The following is a 14,306-nucleotide window of genomic DNA, read 5'->3' as shown; positions in this document are numbered from 1 at the left end:
GAGATCGGTATAAATTCATGCTGAACAAGATATGTTCTAATTGCAGTGCTCGGAACTTTCCGAAGTAGCCGAACTTTCCGGCCCGAATTCTGTGGCCAGAAAAGCAAAAAAAACGATTACAAAGACAAGCAATAATTACAATTACAAGACTAGATTAAAAATATCATTATGTGGAGCAACGAAGATAACTAAGTGGCCAAAATTAAGAACTTTTGAGTGTTCCCCATATGATATATGCCACTTACTATATTCTACAGGTTATCCTTGACTTCAACCTGTAATAATTAGCTATACTTGTGTTTCTTACGAGAATCTGAACCACTCGATCGTGAAGCAACTTGTTTTTTTAGAAAAATTAGACCATATAGTAGTAGTATAGCATATAGGTTTAATTACAAATTACAATAGCAATATATATCTATAACTCTCTATGGCAGATTTAAATAGTGGAGTGGGGTAAGAGTGCAGTGCCATACCAAAACAAGGGCTCTCCCCATTTGAAGAAACTTGGGTAATAATAGCATCGACACCAAATAATGTCAACCCTTGCTGTCTACTCTAATTATTGCCTCTAACAATACAGTATGGTAGCGCCAACTGTCCTCAAAATTTGTGCCGACCGTACGTAACGATTTTGCTTTCCCAAGTATTTTTTTATTTTTTCAGTTTTTTGAGAAAAAATTTGATGGAAAATTATTTCGCTCTTTGCAAAGAGAAGCTCATCTCATCGCAAGAAAACTATAGAATAGTCTATTGTATGTATATACAAAGAGAGTAAGTAAGGACTAGGTACAGGTTATTCACTCTGGAATTAGGAACTCCAATTAGGCAATTCAGTACAATACTACCCCAAAGCAATCATGAGAATTAAAAGAAGAACACAAGAGGTAACGCCCGTAATTTCATCACGAGATCTCAAGCTGTCCGTAAATTACAGGTTTCCCTAGCTGATTTCAGAAGATTATGCATCTTCAAAGGTATCTATCCTCGTGAACCACGTAACAAGAAGAAAGCCAACAAGGGATCCACTGCTCCTACTACTTTCTACTACACTAAGGATATCCAATATTTAATGCATGAGCCTGTCTTGGCTAAATTTAGAGAACATAAGACATTTGCTAAAAAATTGACTAGAGCACTTGGTAGAGGTGAAGTTAGTTCTGCTAAAAAATTAGAAGAAAATAGAAGTGTTTATAAATTGGATCATATTATTAAGGAAAGATATCCAAGTTTCCCTGATGCTATCAGAGATATTGATGATGCTTTGAATATGTTATTTTTGTTTGCTAATTTACCTGCTACTAATCAAATCTCAGCTAGAGTTACTAAAGATGCTCAAACTATTTGTAATCAATGGTTAGCTTTTGTAACAAAGGAAAGATTAGTTAGGAAAGTTTTCGTGTCCATTAAGGGGGTTTATTACCAAGCTAATGTTATGGGTGAAGATGTAAGATGGTTGGTTCCATATAAGTTCCCGGAAAATATTCCAAGTGATATTGATTTTAGAATTATGTTGACGTTTTTGGAATTTTATTCTACACTGTTACATTTTGTATTGTTTAAATTGTATACTGATCGTGGATTGGTTTATCCACCAAAATTGGATTCCAATAAAGATAAGATAATAAGTGGATTATCTTCTTACATTTTAGAATCTCGAATGGAAAAGAATGCCATTACTAGTGTTCCAGCTGCGAAGGAAAATTCTGAGAATGATAAAGTTCAAACATTAGATTCCAAGACATTAAAATTAGCTATGAAGGCAGATGATGCTAAGGTGGAAGAAGAAATTAAAGATAAAATTGAACAAGCTGATAATTCTAAGGATGAGACCGTAGAAAATGTCAACTTGGACGAATTTGAAGATGTCAATAAAAATAAAGGTGATATCTTAATACAACCAACTGAATTTAATTCTCCAGTGGCTACATTGTTTTCCAATTTTGTCTTTTATATTGGTAGAGAAGTTCCAATTGACATCCTTGAATTCTTAATACTTTCATGTGGTGGGAATATCATTAGTGAAGCCGCATTAGATCAATTAGACAACGAAAAAAATGATATCGATCTTTCTAAAGTGACACATCAAATCGTGGATAGACCAGTTTTGAAAAATAAGATTGCTGGAAGGACGTATATTCAACCACAGTGGATTTTTGACTCCATTAATAAAAATGAATTGGTTCCAGCTAATTTGTATCTACCTGGTGAAACTTTACCACCACATTTAAGTCCATGGTCTGACGCTTTGGGTTACGATCCAGAAGCTAAGGAAGAAGGTACTGAAGAAGAAGAAGAAGAAAGTGAAAGTGAAAGTGCAAGCGAAAGTGAAGCTGAAGTCGAAGATGAAGATGAGGAAGCAGCCGCTATTATTGCTAATGAAGACGATGAAGACGACAATGATGATGAATTGAAGGCCCAAAAAGAACTTGAATTGGAAGCCAAAGGTATCACTTATACAGAAGCCACAGAGAATGGTGAAGAAATACTTGACGCATCTAAGGATAAGAAGAAATCCAAAAAGAGAAAGATTAGTGAAGAAGAAGAAGAGAAGAATTTGAAGATGATTATGATGAGTAATAAACAAAGAAAATTATACAAGAAGATGCAATACTCTAATAAGCAAAAAGAAGATAAGATTGAAAACTTGAAAAAGAAGAAGAAACAAATCAACAAGACAAAAGCTAAATTACAAAAATTAAACAAAAAATAATTGTCAGAACTCGAGTAAATAAACTAATAAAAAAAGAAAAGCAGTTGTTTGTGTGTCTGTCTAATCATCAATTCGTTATCTATAAATATATATATATAGGTATATATATTGACTGTATACTAAACCTAAAAACAAAATATCACTGATAAGACTATACCATATTTATTAGAGTTTTAAAAATAGGACATTCTAGAATCCATTGATTTACGATCCGGAATAACCAAATCGACATACCCTTGTAATTCTCTTTGTAAATTTAAAAGTAAAGTCTCTGTATAATTAATTCTATCAATATCAGTGCTTCTATTAACATCCACATATGCTTTAATCAAATATCCATTTTTTGTAACTTGCAAGGTATTCGCCGTGTCGTTATTGTTATTGATTGTCCAAATTTTTTGAACTTCTATAATCAATTCATGCTTCAAATAAAATTTCACTCCAATGGTTACATAGTTGTAATCTAGATTATACCCTAATGCATTCATCGTATCACTTAATGACGATTTTTCACCCGTGGAATATAATAATACAGATTCATTGATGGTTTGAAGGGAAACTTTCTTATTAGCTCCCGCTGCTGGAATATCTGATATCGCCAATGACCATGAACACGATGATGATGAGGATCCCTGTGCATTTGTTTTATAGATTATTGAAATAATCTCTTGTGGATCCATTGGTATAGTATCATCAGATAAACTTTTCAATATTTTATAGTCGTATTCAGCATCGCTTGAAGAAGAAAATTGGAATTGATTAAACGGTATAGACTTGGAAACGGTTATTCTATTTGGTTCAGTGATTTGGTTTTTAGCATCGATGTTATCTATATCATATTGCTGTGAAAGTGGTTTCCAAACCGTAGAAAATCTTGAGAATAATATTGGTGATGTACCTGATAATGTTGTTATAGTTGAGATGAATAAATCATATGATTCCTCATCAATTACGCCGAATAAACTTATTTGTTGAACCATTTGTAAACGGGTTTGTAAACTTCAATACATAATATATTCTCTTTCCTTTATATGTCTCTAGGTAGAACGATGTTAACATCTCAAAAATAGTGAGATAAAAAAATAGTTGTCTCTTCATATTTTGAAGTTTCTTACAAGTTTTCCATGTTGCTCTTGTTACTGTTTTTCTTCACATATGTAAAACTACATTTGATAATACTTTAAAAGAGTACTAAAAGCAACGCAGCTGCTGAATAGAGAAGAGGATTCCAAGAGGTGCACTAATTATCGAGGAACCAAGAGGCATTATCAGAAGGAATTATAAGACACAAAAACAAAGCAAGAAATGGCAGTAGATATCCCCAAATCAGTCGTAAGGAAATTAATATTTTTCACAGTGGCAATGATCACCTTACCCTTGGTTACATTTTTTACAGTACAAAAATTGACACCAAATACTCTAATTAGTGGTGGTTTGGCAGCTGCAATGGCAAATGTTGTGCTGATTGCATTTGTCATAGCTGCGTTCACTGAAGATATTGAAGTTGAAGAAATTAATGAGAAGAAACAAGAGTGAGAGTGTTGTATACAAAAATACGTACTTGGGTTTATCCATCTTATATTGAACTATCGTTTTATTTATTCTCATACATACAGTTGTATCGCTATTTAATAATTGTTTCGTATTTCTATTTATAAAAGGTATGTAAAAAAGGTATAGAGTAAATATACAAAAAACAGAATTGGCGTGGTAACTCTAATTATTCTTCTTTAGTGGATTAGTAGTTGTTTCCAAAGCCCCATAACTGATTCCTATATCAGAAACCCAAGAAATGGCCATGATCAATATGATAAGTAATAACAAAGAAACGATTAAACACATGATTAAACCTTCCGTCCAAATCTTACTCAATTTATCATCATCATCTTTGCCGTCTTCCTTACTATTATTCTTCTTCTTTTTTAATTCTTCATGCTTTAAAGCCTCAATATCTTGAGAAACTCTCTTATGATATAATTGAGCCAATTCATTAATTTTCAAATCCTCATCATTATCAGCGTAGTCCAAACTGTTCAAGAAAACGTTAAATTTGCAATCGTTAGAAGTGTTTTCATTCAAGAAGATAATCGTAGATTCCAAGAATTCATCCAGTGTATTCAAATCGTATGAATCGTCATTGAATTGGAACCAAACGATAGAGCTTGATTCTATTTCTTCATTATTGAATAATAAATCACCTGCGGTGCTTGGTAACGTGTCGATATTGAATCTTGTTAAGTTTTTTTCGGAGATATCATCGCTGATCATGGAAGGTTCAAATGATGAAGGTGTTTGCATTTCTTGTAGGTTTCCCGATTCGAAGAAGTTGGTTAAGAATGGGTAGGATGATGAGGATGGTTGTAATAATTGTTGTAGTAAATGGAAGTTCGTGAATTGATAGATTACTATTGGGTTTTGTAAGGACACCTTATCATTAAGGAATTCTTCAATATTTTGCTCATTGATGGATTCATCTTCTACTGATGACGATTCAGAATTCCATGAGATAAAGGAAACAGAGTTTTTTGAATCATGTTCTGTTGTAAAAGTTGAAGCAGTAGCATTTGCTAGTCTTGCTAGATTATAAAATATGAGGGAAAGAGCTAAAAAGATTCTTTGATTCAGTTGCATTTTTTTTTGGTAAATATGTGCGTGTGTAGGTTGGTTGTACGTGAAGGCTCTCTATTTCCTTACGTAAAATTCAATAGGTCAGTTGATGGTAGAATTAGGTCTATCGAGTTTATGTTATAAATAGACTGGGCTAACGTAATACTATGCTTATCTTGGCTGTCAATGGTTTTCATTCTAATTAGTTATTCCAATGAATAATATTTTGAAGATAAGTACATTACAAGTTATCACTATTACTATTACAAGAAATGCAGCCAGAGCCGCCTGGCGCAGTAGAAAAAAACTAAAACGTCTGTAAGGATGAGAACAACATTCCAAATGTCATTATGGGACACCGAAACTATCGTTTGAACAAGAAATTATTACGGTTATCATCTATAGAAAGTGATTATTCAATTACCAACCGGCTATGATATATCGTAGTAAAAAAAGTGGAGAATATGCTGCGCTTTGACTTAGCTAAGAAGGATAACAGAACTAGATCTGACAAAGGCCCTGGAGTATTGCTAGTTGCAAGTATTTACAAGCACTCAGCAGGTGAACCAGCTTATTCTGGACATAATGGAAGACCATAAATTATGTTACCAAAACTGGTGTTGGCTATCACTCCGCAGTAAAAATCAAGAATACTAGACTCGAACACGCTATTACGATTTGACAGAGAGAATTGAAGAAGGAAGTTATTAGCACGTTAACCTATTTATTTAGCAATTGGTGCAGGAAAACGTGATTTAGGCTGGGCTTTAGGCTTATGAGCCACAGACTTCTTGACGTAATGGTTAGAAAGAGAAAATTTACGAGAGGCATCAATCGAATTGCGATATAATGAAATACTTTTGTTTGCAACAAATGACCTGATAGCAGTGCTTGTTTAATTCGTCATTGACATGGTACTAATATTCAATGGGAAAGAAGGTTTAAAAAATTTTTTATAAATTTGAATCGACACTGAGATAATGTAAGCTGATAGGATGGATAAACATAATCCAAATAAATGTGACATTTTAGGAGCTAAAAATTCGATAATTTGTGGAACACAATCCGTTCTTTCGAAATCTACAAGATTTCTTATTTCATCATTAAATATAGTATATGTACAAAATAAACATGGGATATTGTTTGATTGGCATCATTTTCTGGGTAAATTATTTGTTTCATTTGTTTTACTTGTGTTTTGAGATTTTTAATTGTTTCTCCTTATTTGAGTTACTTATTTCTTTTCAACTCGTTATCTTAAATGTTATCAGCCCGCTCAAATAATCACTCTACTCCCATGAGGTTAATGTTTCTTGAGTTTGTATCATTCAATTGTGAGTGGTTTTCGAAACAATAACTTAACATTCAATATGCTAAAAATTTGGGTGACTACAAATCGTCTTCAGGTGAAATAAATTGAAAATTTGGAACATCTGGATTAAGTTTTGAAAATCATCAACTCAATTTTACTGCTTTATTAATAACCATATTGTGTCATGTGACGTATGGCCGCATGTCTATATAAGTTAGGTTCCTCCCTTAGTAGTACCGGTATAAAAGAATAGTATGGCATAATAAAGAAAACAAATCACCATTTACGTATGTACCCTCTACCTGAGACGTAATAATAATAAATCCAACTGCCAAGACATACAAAGAAGAGTAGGGGGGAAATGGAATGATGAAGAAAAGACACACAAGAAAAAAATCTAGGTATGCTATCTCTAACTTAGAGGTGGCAATCCTTATTTGAAATTGAGATCATTATAAGTTATACTATCTCTGTTTGGCTCGAGAATTAAGAGTAAGCAATTGACTGTGCATAGAAAAAAAATTCAAGTTAATTTGAATATTTACGTAAGTACGTGCTTATGTATGGTAGTAGCGTTACATAAAGCCGGGTTTAAATTTATGTGTCTTAAAAGTGACGTTGTTCTGGCTAAATCCAATTCGGTTGTATGAAATAGTGAAAGGTCTGAAACTGAGAATACAGGTTACGTCCTCTCCGGAGGTTACATTCTTTTAAAACCAGACATGAGAGGGTGGAAAATATTTTCTACCCCCACCCCCTACCTTTATTTCTAGAAATTGAATATATCATAATATAGTGTCTTTTACTAGTCATCATAGAAAAATTTTCGTTATTTTTCTCTCCCCCCTAATTTTCTGTTCTACCCCGGCTTAACGCCCCATTAGAAGTATTCTAACCCCCTTCTAGCCCGAAATTTTTTTAATCCAACCCAACCCCTCCCATGTCTGATTAAAACTAATCACGTATTCTGTGATACGACACCCATCATGAAAGAGAAAAATTTCATGACGTAAAATATTCTCGATGATAAAGATAAAATGTTAATTATATGGCTTGGCAGTAACTGTGTATTGTATATTAGGATAACTGATACGGTTACGTAAACCATATTCAGTAAGGTAAATCTCAAACCCCGAGATGTAACTTCAAATGGGGCCTCAATATTAAGCAACACAGAGTCTTTTGTCGATGTAAAAATCATGTTTTACAGTCCCAAACACTTTAGGTATGATATTATCTCGCAAGAGGTTTATAATGAAAGCCTAATGCTTTGTTTCAATGTAAAGCAATAACCTGCCAACTTTATATAACCTTATATAGTGTTGCGTTCGAAGCTACAGTTTATTGTTAACGATCAAGATGATGAACATTTTATTGCCAGCCTTACGTAATGTAACGTACATGAAAGGTTAAAAGGGACTTCCCAAAATGGCTTCGCCTTAAAGTGGCCCTCTGAAAAGAATCCCTTTACCCCCCCCTCCCCCCTCCGCCCCGCCAATAAATTATTCTTAGAAACCCTGGTGGTAGCGTTGTACACGCTTGAAAATAGCCTAACAAAATAGCCGTAGCTATTTTTCTAAATCTCATGAACAAAACAAAAGTTTTCAAGTTCGTTAACCCTTTATTATTAGTCGTCGAAAAATACTCTACAGAACTGTATAGATTACTTTGTGTGGAGAAGAGCAGTAACAAAGGACTAAGGTTGCTCTGGTCTTTAATGGGATATATTTGGTAAGGTTTCTTTACTCTTCCTTACTCCTTCTAGAAAGATAAGGTTTTTATTCTGCAAATGAAGCCCTATCCTTACCGCCCCTCTAAATTAAATCATCTCCCTGTTCTGAACAGGCTGTCCATATATATTCCTTCCAGGCGTGTTACTGAATGGGGTTAGGGCTGGATCATTTTTCAGTTATTGAAAACTGCCTTGAACTTTTTTTGTGAAATAGATAAAAGTTTAAATAAATAATCTGCTCAAAAGCCTGCAAAAAAATGTAGAAATATTTACAGTTGGTCGATAAGCTCTTAAGTTCTTACTCAAAGGCTCGTCTAAATGAGACTTTTCTACCACAGTATAGGTCATGTATTAGAATAAAGGAGTAATGACCGCTTAGTGGAACCAATATATATATATATTTTATATATCTACTTATGCACTGGTGGATTATAAGTGGGCAAGATTAGGGCTGGATTAGGAAAGAATTGAAAAAAGGTAGGGTTGACCCAAAAAACCTTAGGATTGAAAAACTTTAAAACCTGTACACCCCTGTCCGTGGAAACAATCACCTAGGGAATAGAATATGCACTACGTTAGAAAGATGCTTTCATATGTACGCACGTACTTCAGTGAAAAACCGTACACCTTTTTTAGCTTTAATGTTTTCCATTACTCTCAAATGTACGCAGTAATAAAGCAGCGGTGCCTTCCCTGCAGGATCTGCAAACAGCACAGGAAACTGTATGCAATGTACCCTCGGATTGCATATAACATGATACTTTTTTTATATGAAAAAAGCCAATGATGCATCTGGAAGGAACCTTAATTGGTTACTAGATCGAGACGGTTCAGTAAGACGTTAGAAATTCTCGATCACCTCCCATTTTAACGAGACTTTCCAGTCTAAGAGTCTGAGGTATCCTAAAACCATACTCATATCTACGTAAGGATTGAAGCAGTTAAATGCTTAAATCCTTGGGGTCAGCTCTACAGTTCCTCCCTTCTCTATATATATAAAAGATTCGATAATATCGATATTAAAAAAATGCAAACTTTTATTTAGCTAAAGGACCGAAAATATCAAGAAAGAAAAACAACAACAACACTATTTTAGCTAATAATTACCATCAAATAATAGAGTGCTGAACGTCCTTTTCTTATTAAAAAATAATAACCATGATATCAAAAAAATACTCACTGGTCATATCTTCATTTCTACTGTGGATATCGGTACCATTATTTAAATTCTCAAATGCCCAGTCAACTATAGCATTTTGTAATCCATTTTTGAACCCAGGGACATCTACAGGGTTCAATGTAGGACTTTACTACTACAGTGATCTTTCTTATGGTTCCTCGTATGACTATACTAAATTTGTCAGTAGTTCATCCCTTTATATGTCTGGTGGTTCATCAAATACAATTACTGGGGTTACATCATTAACGATAAAGGTCTCACCAAGTATATTTACAGCGTATATGGCGACAGTGTACGGTAAGCTTATTCTGGCAAATGCCTTTGTTGCTGAAGCTACTGGTTATTTTGTGCCTCCAACAACAGGTACTTATACATTTTCATTATCCAGTTCAGATGATGTTGTAGGGTTTTTTTTGGATACTGATAAAGCATTCAATTGTTGTGGTGATGGAACATCAGTCCCTGTCGCACCAACTACTCTACAACTTTTCCAACAGACGCCCACTACGACGGGATCTGTAAAACTAACTTTAACACAAGGTGTTCCTTATCCAATTAAATACGTTTACCTAAACCGTCAAGGGGATGGTGCTTTCAATCCATCATTTACTGATCCAGCAGGTACGTCTCATACTGATTGGACTGGATACATCATAACGGATACTAAACTGGCTTCCCTGTGTCCTACCTATCCCAAATCAACTAGATCATCCCTGGTTCCATGGACTGGGATTTCTTCTCTAACGCTATCAAGTTTTACAGATGTGGTCGTCGGCACAAACACAGCAACCACATTAGAATATGTTTACGTAATTAGGACACCTTCTCCATTTTCTCTCCCTACCCCATATACGACTGGTGCTACCTTTGGTACTTCTTTAGTCACTGAAAGTATATCGTTTTATCGTACTACGGATTCATTAGGTCATACATTTACTGGTTCTACAATGACAATTCTTCCTGATCCAAATTATGTTGCTCCCTTCTGTAATCCTCCAAAAAATGCAGTTGGGTCCGATGGGTTCAACGTAAACTTCTATTCCTATACTGATGCAAATTATGGTTCAAGTTACGATTTTACCTATTTCTTTACAAGTACTGAATATACTAAAGGTGGTTCAGCAGGTACCGCATCCGGAGTCACTAGTCCTAATTTTGCTGTTACTGGTAATGCTCTTTTCCCTAGTGGTTCCGTTTATGGTACTACCGTTAGAAGAACAAATTTTGTTGCAGAGCTTTATGGTTATTTCGTTCCACCAACCTCAGGTACTTATAGTTTCGTTGCTACTGGTGCAGATGATTTCGTTGCTTATTTCTTTAGTGATTCGACTTCCTTCACTTGTTGTGCGGGTGCTCAACCTTCAGCTTTCCAAGCATCAAATCTTCTATTTACGGAAACATATACAGGTGCTCAAACAAATAGTGCCATTGTTAATTTAATTGCTGGTGTGCCCTATCCTATCGGTATTAGATATTTGAATCGTCAAGGTGATGCTACATTGAATATTGCTTTTATTGATCCAGCAGGTGTGACTCATACTGATTGGTCTGGTTATATTGCTCAAGCAAGTACTTTGAATGCGTTATGTCCTAAGATTCCAGTTGTCACTAAGACGAGATACACAACATGGAGTGGTGCTTCTACTATAACATCTGCAACTTCTGATATTATTGTTGGTAGTGACTGGCTTTCAACTGGTGAAATTATTTACGTTATTAAGACACCAGCACCATTCTCATTACCTCCACCATATACTACAACTGTTACCAGCGGAACTCTAACGTATTCCGGTATTGTTTCATATTACCCAGTAAGTAGCACAAATGGATTAACTGCTACAGGTAGGACAACTTCAACAATTCCACCACCATTCACATTACCACCGCCATACACTACAACATTTAGAAGTGGAACTCAAACATATTCTGGTGTCGTTTCCTATTACCCAGTAAGTAGTACTAATGGTTGGACAGCCACTGGTAGAACAACATCAACAATCCCCCCTATCTTTTCGTTACCTCCCCCATATACAACCACTGTCACAAACCCAACAACTACATATTCGGCGGTGGTGTCATATTATCCTGCAACTAGTGCTAATGGTTGGACGGTTACAAGAACAACGACATCTACAATTCCACCACCATTCTCACTACCTCCCCCATATACTACTACTGTTTCAAACCCAACCACTACGTATTCAGCAGTGGTGTCATATTACCCAATGAGTAGTTCTAATGGATTGACAGCCACTGGTAGAACAACATCCACAATTCCACCACCATTCTCATTACCTCCCCCATATACTACTACTGTTTCAAACCCAACCACTACGTATTCAGCAGTGGTGTCATATTACCCAATGAGTAGTTCTAATGGATTGACAGCCACTGGTAGAACAACATCCACAATTCCACCACCATTCTCATTACCTCCCCCATATACTACTACTGTCTTGAAGTCAAGCTCAACTGTTACAGAATTAATTTCATTCTACGCTACTGAGGATGCTGTAGGTATGACTATTACAGGTACAACTACTTCAACTATATTTGCATCTACAACAACTGCGTCATCATCCATAAGAGCATCATCTGAAGTGAAGGCAAGTTCGGAAAGTCATACGAATACAGCATCAAATAGTAAATGTGTTTCAACTATACCTACAACAATTTACGGATCAACGCAATATTCTACAAGGTATTCTTATGTTACTGTAGATACTATTACTAAGCCAAAGACAGTGTCGACAATTGCCACGACGTATTTAATTACGGATAATGGATCTGTCACTTACACAAATCCTATTACGAAGACTAACGTTTAGTACATAAAAAGCTAGGTGTTGAGCGCTTAGTTTGATGTACATACAGCGTTTTGTATTAAGACTCTTTTTATATATACACATATTTTTTTGTTCGCTTTTTACTAATTAAATTTTTTTATTTGTCAAATAGCTTAATTTTTATGTCATTATCATTATTTATTCATTGAAATAAAATAGAAGAATTAGAATAAAAAATATATAAAAGAAATCACTCTAGCACATGCTACTAAAAACGTAGCAAGTGTTTCTTAATTGTCAAACTATAGTAGAGGTAGGATTTAGTCATGTTATTACATAAAGTACATAAGGTATAGATAATAAATACCAGGAGGTTCCCTCAGACTGAGATCTCCACTTAGTGGTTTGTATACGTCGGCTAATGTTTCAATGAATACAGCAACTCGACATTTTCGCTAGGTAGAGGTGTGTGACGTAGGCAATTGATCTGACCATATTGAATTAAAATCCAGCCTCAGTAATCGGTTGATCAGGTCCTTAATGTAACCTGTCATGCCCGCTTAGCCGGACTGAGATAAGCTGGAAATATGTTTGCAAATGTCCATTCTGGTATTGTAACGAACCTTTTTTTATTTTCTTAATCCGATACAATACCATTTAAAGATAAAGTGATGATAATTAAACTAAACCAAAAGCTCGGGCTCTTTACTTCAGAGGAGCTTCCAGTTCGAGCTCTCGAAACCATTCATGTATATAAAAACATATATAATTCAACTGTACATACATATATGTGTACAGTAACTAGTCATGGTCTTACTTCTACTAACTTATCTGCTGGAATGATATTTGTAGTAAGTATTACTATTAATATCCTATGGTGAGAGTACAGATATCAAGTTTGGTACAACGTCTTCTACAAAGACACGAACTAATAATTACCAAAAATGGTAAAGACGCGTAAGACTGCGGGCATCAACGCGACACGATAGTTGAATTATCGTGTCTGCCAGCGTTAAGTTACATTTTCGTGTTTTTGTTTCATCATCAAGAAAGGTATAAATAGACCAATAACTCGAAGTTCAATTCCTACTTTTTCTGATATTATTTTTTATATTTATATATTTTTTTCTTATTTATTTTTAAGAAAGACGAACCTTTTTACACACATTATAAGAAAAATTAACTCTTGCTATAATTCATAACAAACATAATCAATTTTTAGGATGGAAAATTACAACCACAATATCAGAGAAAATATGAGAAAGGATGCTTCCGAGCGTTATCTAGTCTCTACATTCTATCTCACTCTTAAAGAAAATGGCATGCTTCATTTCGTCTAATATTTCTTATACATATTCCTGCACTATTGCCGCATACATGACATCATAATTATTGGGGCTTCAGAATGACCGCCACATTTTAAAAATAAAAACAGGACCGTAGTAGACTTCATTTGGAATTATTCCGGATGTATTCTTTAAACTCTGTGATATATTTCTATGACCCAAAATAAGAACGACACACAAGAGGGGATGCTTGGGTTTTGGGATGAGTGGACGACAGAGGCATCGTATTACATGAATGGATAGGGCATGAGAGACAGAATAAAATATTATGCACAAAGAATCCTTAGAAGAAAGAGAAGAATAGAAAACGATAAAAAGTTTTCCTACGGGTTATTACTGTACGAGACGTGGCGAAAGAAACGGTCGAGAGCAACAGATATGAATAATTCATGGATATATGGCAAGAGGAACTTTCAGAGGATATATCTAAAAGGTCGTCCCCCTTTTAAATATGTTTAAATAAAAAAAATAATCAAGTAATAAAAACACTATCAAATTACGTAGAACTGTAATATAATAGGAATTATACCGTGACACAAAGTGTTCTAAATTGATAGTATATTTATTACTTGATTATTTTTTATTTAAACCTATTTAAAAGAAGACGAACTTTTAGATATATCCTCTAAA

General features: G+C 34.6%; 5 protein-coding genes across 5 annotated transcripts; 3 read left to right on the top strand and 2 right to left on the bottom strand.

Moving 5' to 3' along the window:
* Positions 1 to 1,072: 1,072 nt before the first annotated feature.
* On the top strand, positions 1,073 to 2,713 carry NOP7 (mRNA-binding ribosome synthesis protein NOP7; the record flags this gene model as incomplete). The annotated part of the gene is made up of 1 exon (XM_003671087.2): positions 1,073 to 2,713. One exon carries the CDS (start codon positions 1,073 to 1,075, stop codon positions 2,711 to 2,713), a length of 1,641 nt encoding a protein of 546 aa, XP_003671135.2.
* A 173-nt stretch (positions 2,714 to 2,886) lies between these two features.
* On the bottom strand, positions 2,887 to 3,693 carry SRB5 (Srb5p; the record flags this gene model as incomplete). Its single annotated transcript, XM_003671086.2, has 1 exon — positions 2,887 to 3,693. The coding sequence occupies one exon, from the start codon at positions 3,691 to 3,693 to the stop codon at positions 2,887 to 2,889; it is 807 nt and encodes a 268-aa protein (XP_003671134.2).
* A 325-nt stretch (positions 3,694 to 4,018) lies between these two features.
* Positions 4,019 to 4,249, top strand: VMA21 (Vma21p; the record flags this gene model as incomplete). Its single annotated transcript, XM_003671085.2, has 1 exon — positions 4,019 to 4,249. One exon carries the CDS (start codon positions 4,019 to 4,021, stop codon positions 4,247 to 4,249), a length of 231 nt encoding a protein of 76 aa, XP_003671133.2.
* Positions 4,250 to 4,429: 180 nt separating this feature from the next.
* Positions 4,430 to 5,344, bottom strand: VOA1 (Voa1p; the record flags this gene model as incomplete). The annotated part of the gene is made up of 1 exon (XM_003671084.2): positions 4,430 to 5,344. The coding sequence occupies one exon, from the start codon at positions 5,342 to 5,344 to the stop codon at positions 4,430 to 4,432; it is 915 nt and encodes a 304-aa protein (XP_003671132.2).
* A 4,178-nt stretch (positions 5,345 to 9,522) lies between these two features.
* NDAI0G01120 (uncharacterized protein) lies at positions 9,523 to 12,372 on the top strand (the record flags this gene model as incomplete). Its single annotated transcript, XM_003671083.2, has 1 exon — positions 9,523 to 12,372. The coding sequence occupies one exon, from the start codon at positions 9,523 to 9,525 to the stop codon at positions 12,370 to 12,372; it is 2,850 nt and encodes a 949-aa protein (XP_003671131.2).
* Positions 12,373 to 14,306: the final 1,934 nt, after the last annotated feature.

Source organism: Naumovozyma dairenensis, chromosome 7, assembly GCF_000227115.2.
Source record: "Naumovozyma dairenensis CBS 421 chromosome 7, complete genome".
In the NCBI taxonomy this organism is placed as follows: domain Eukaryota; kingdom Fungi; phylum Ascomycota; class Saccharomycetes; order Saccharomycetales; family Saccharomycetaceae; genus Naumovozyma; species Naumovozyma dairenensis.
The sequence above is the reverse complement of the archived record's forward strand: the minus strand, read 5'-3'. Positions and strand labels throughout refer to the sequence as shown.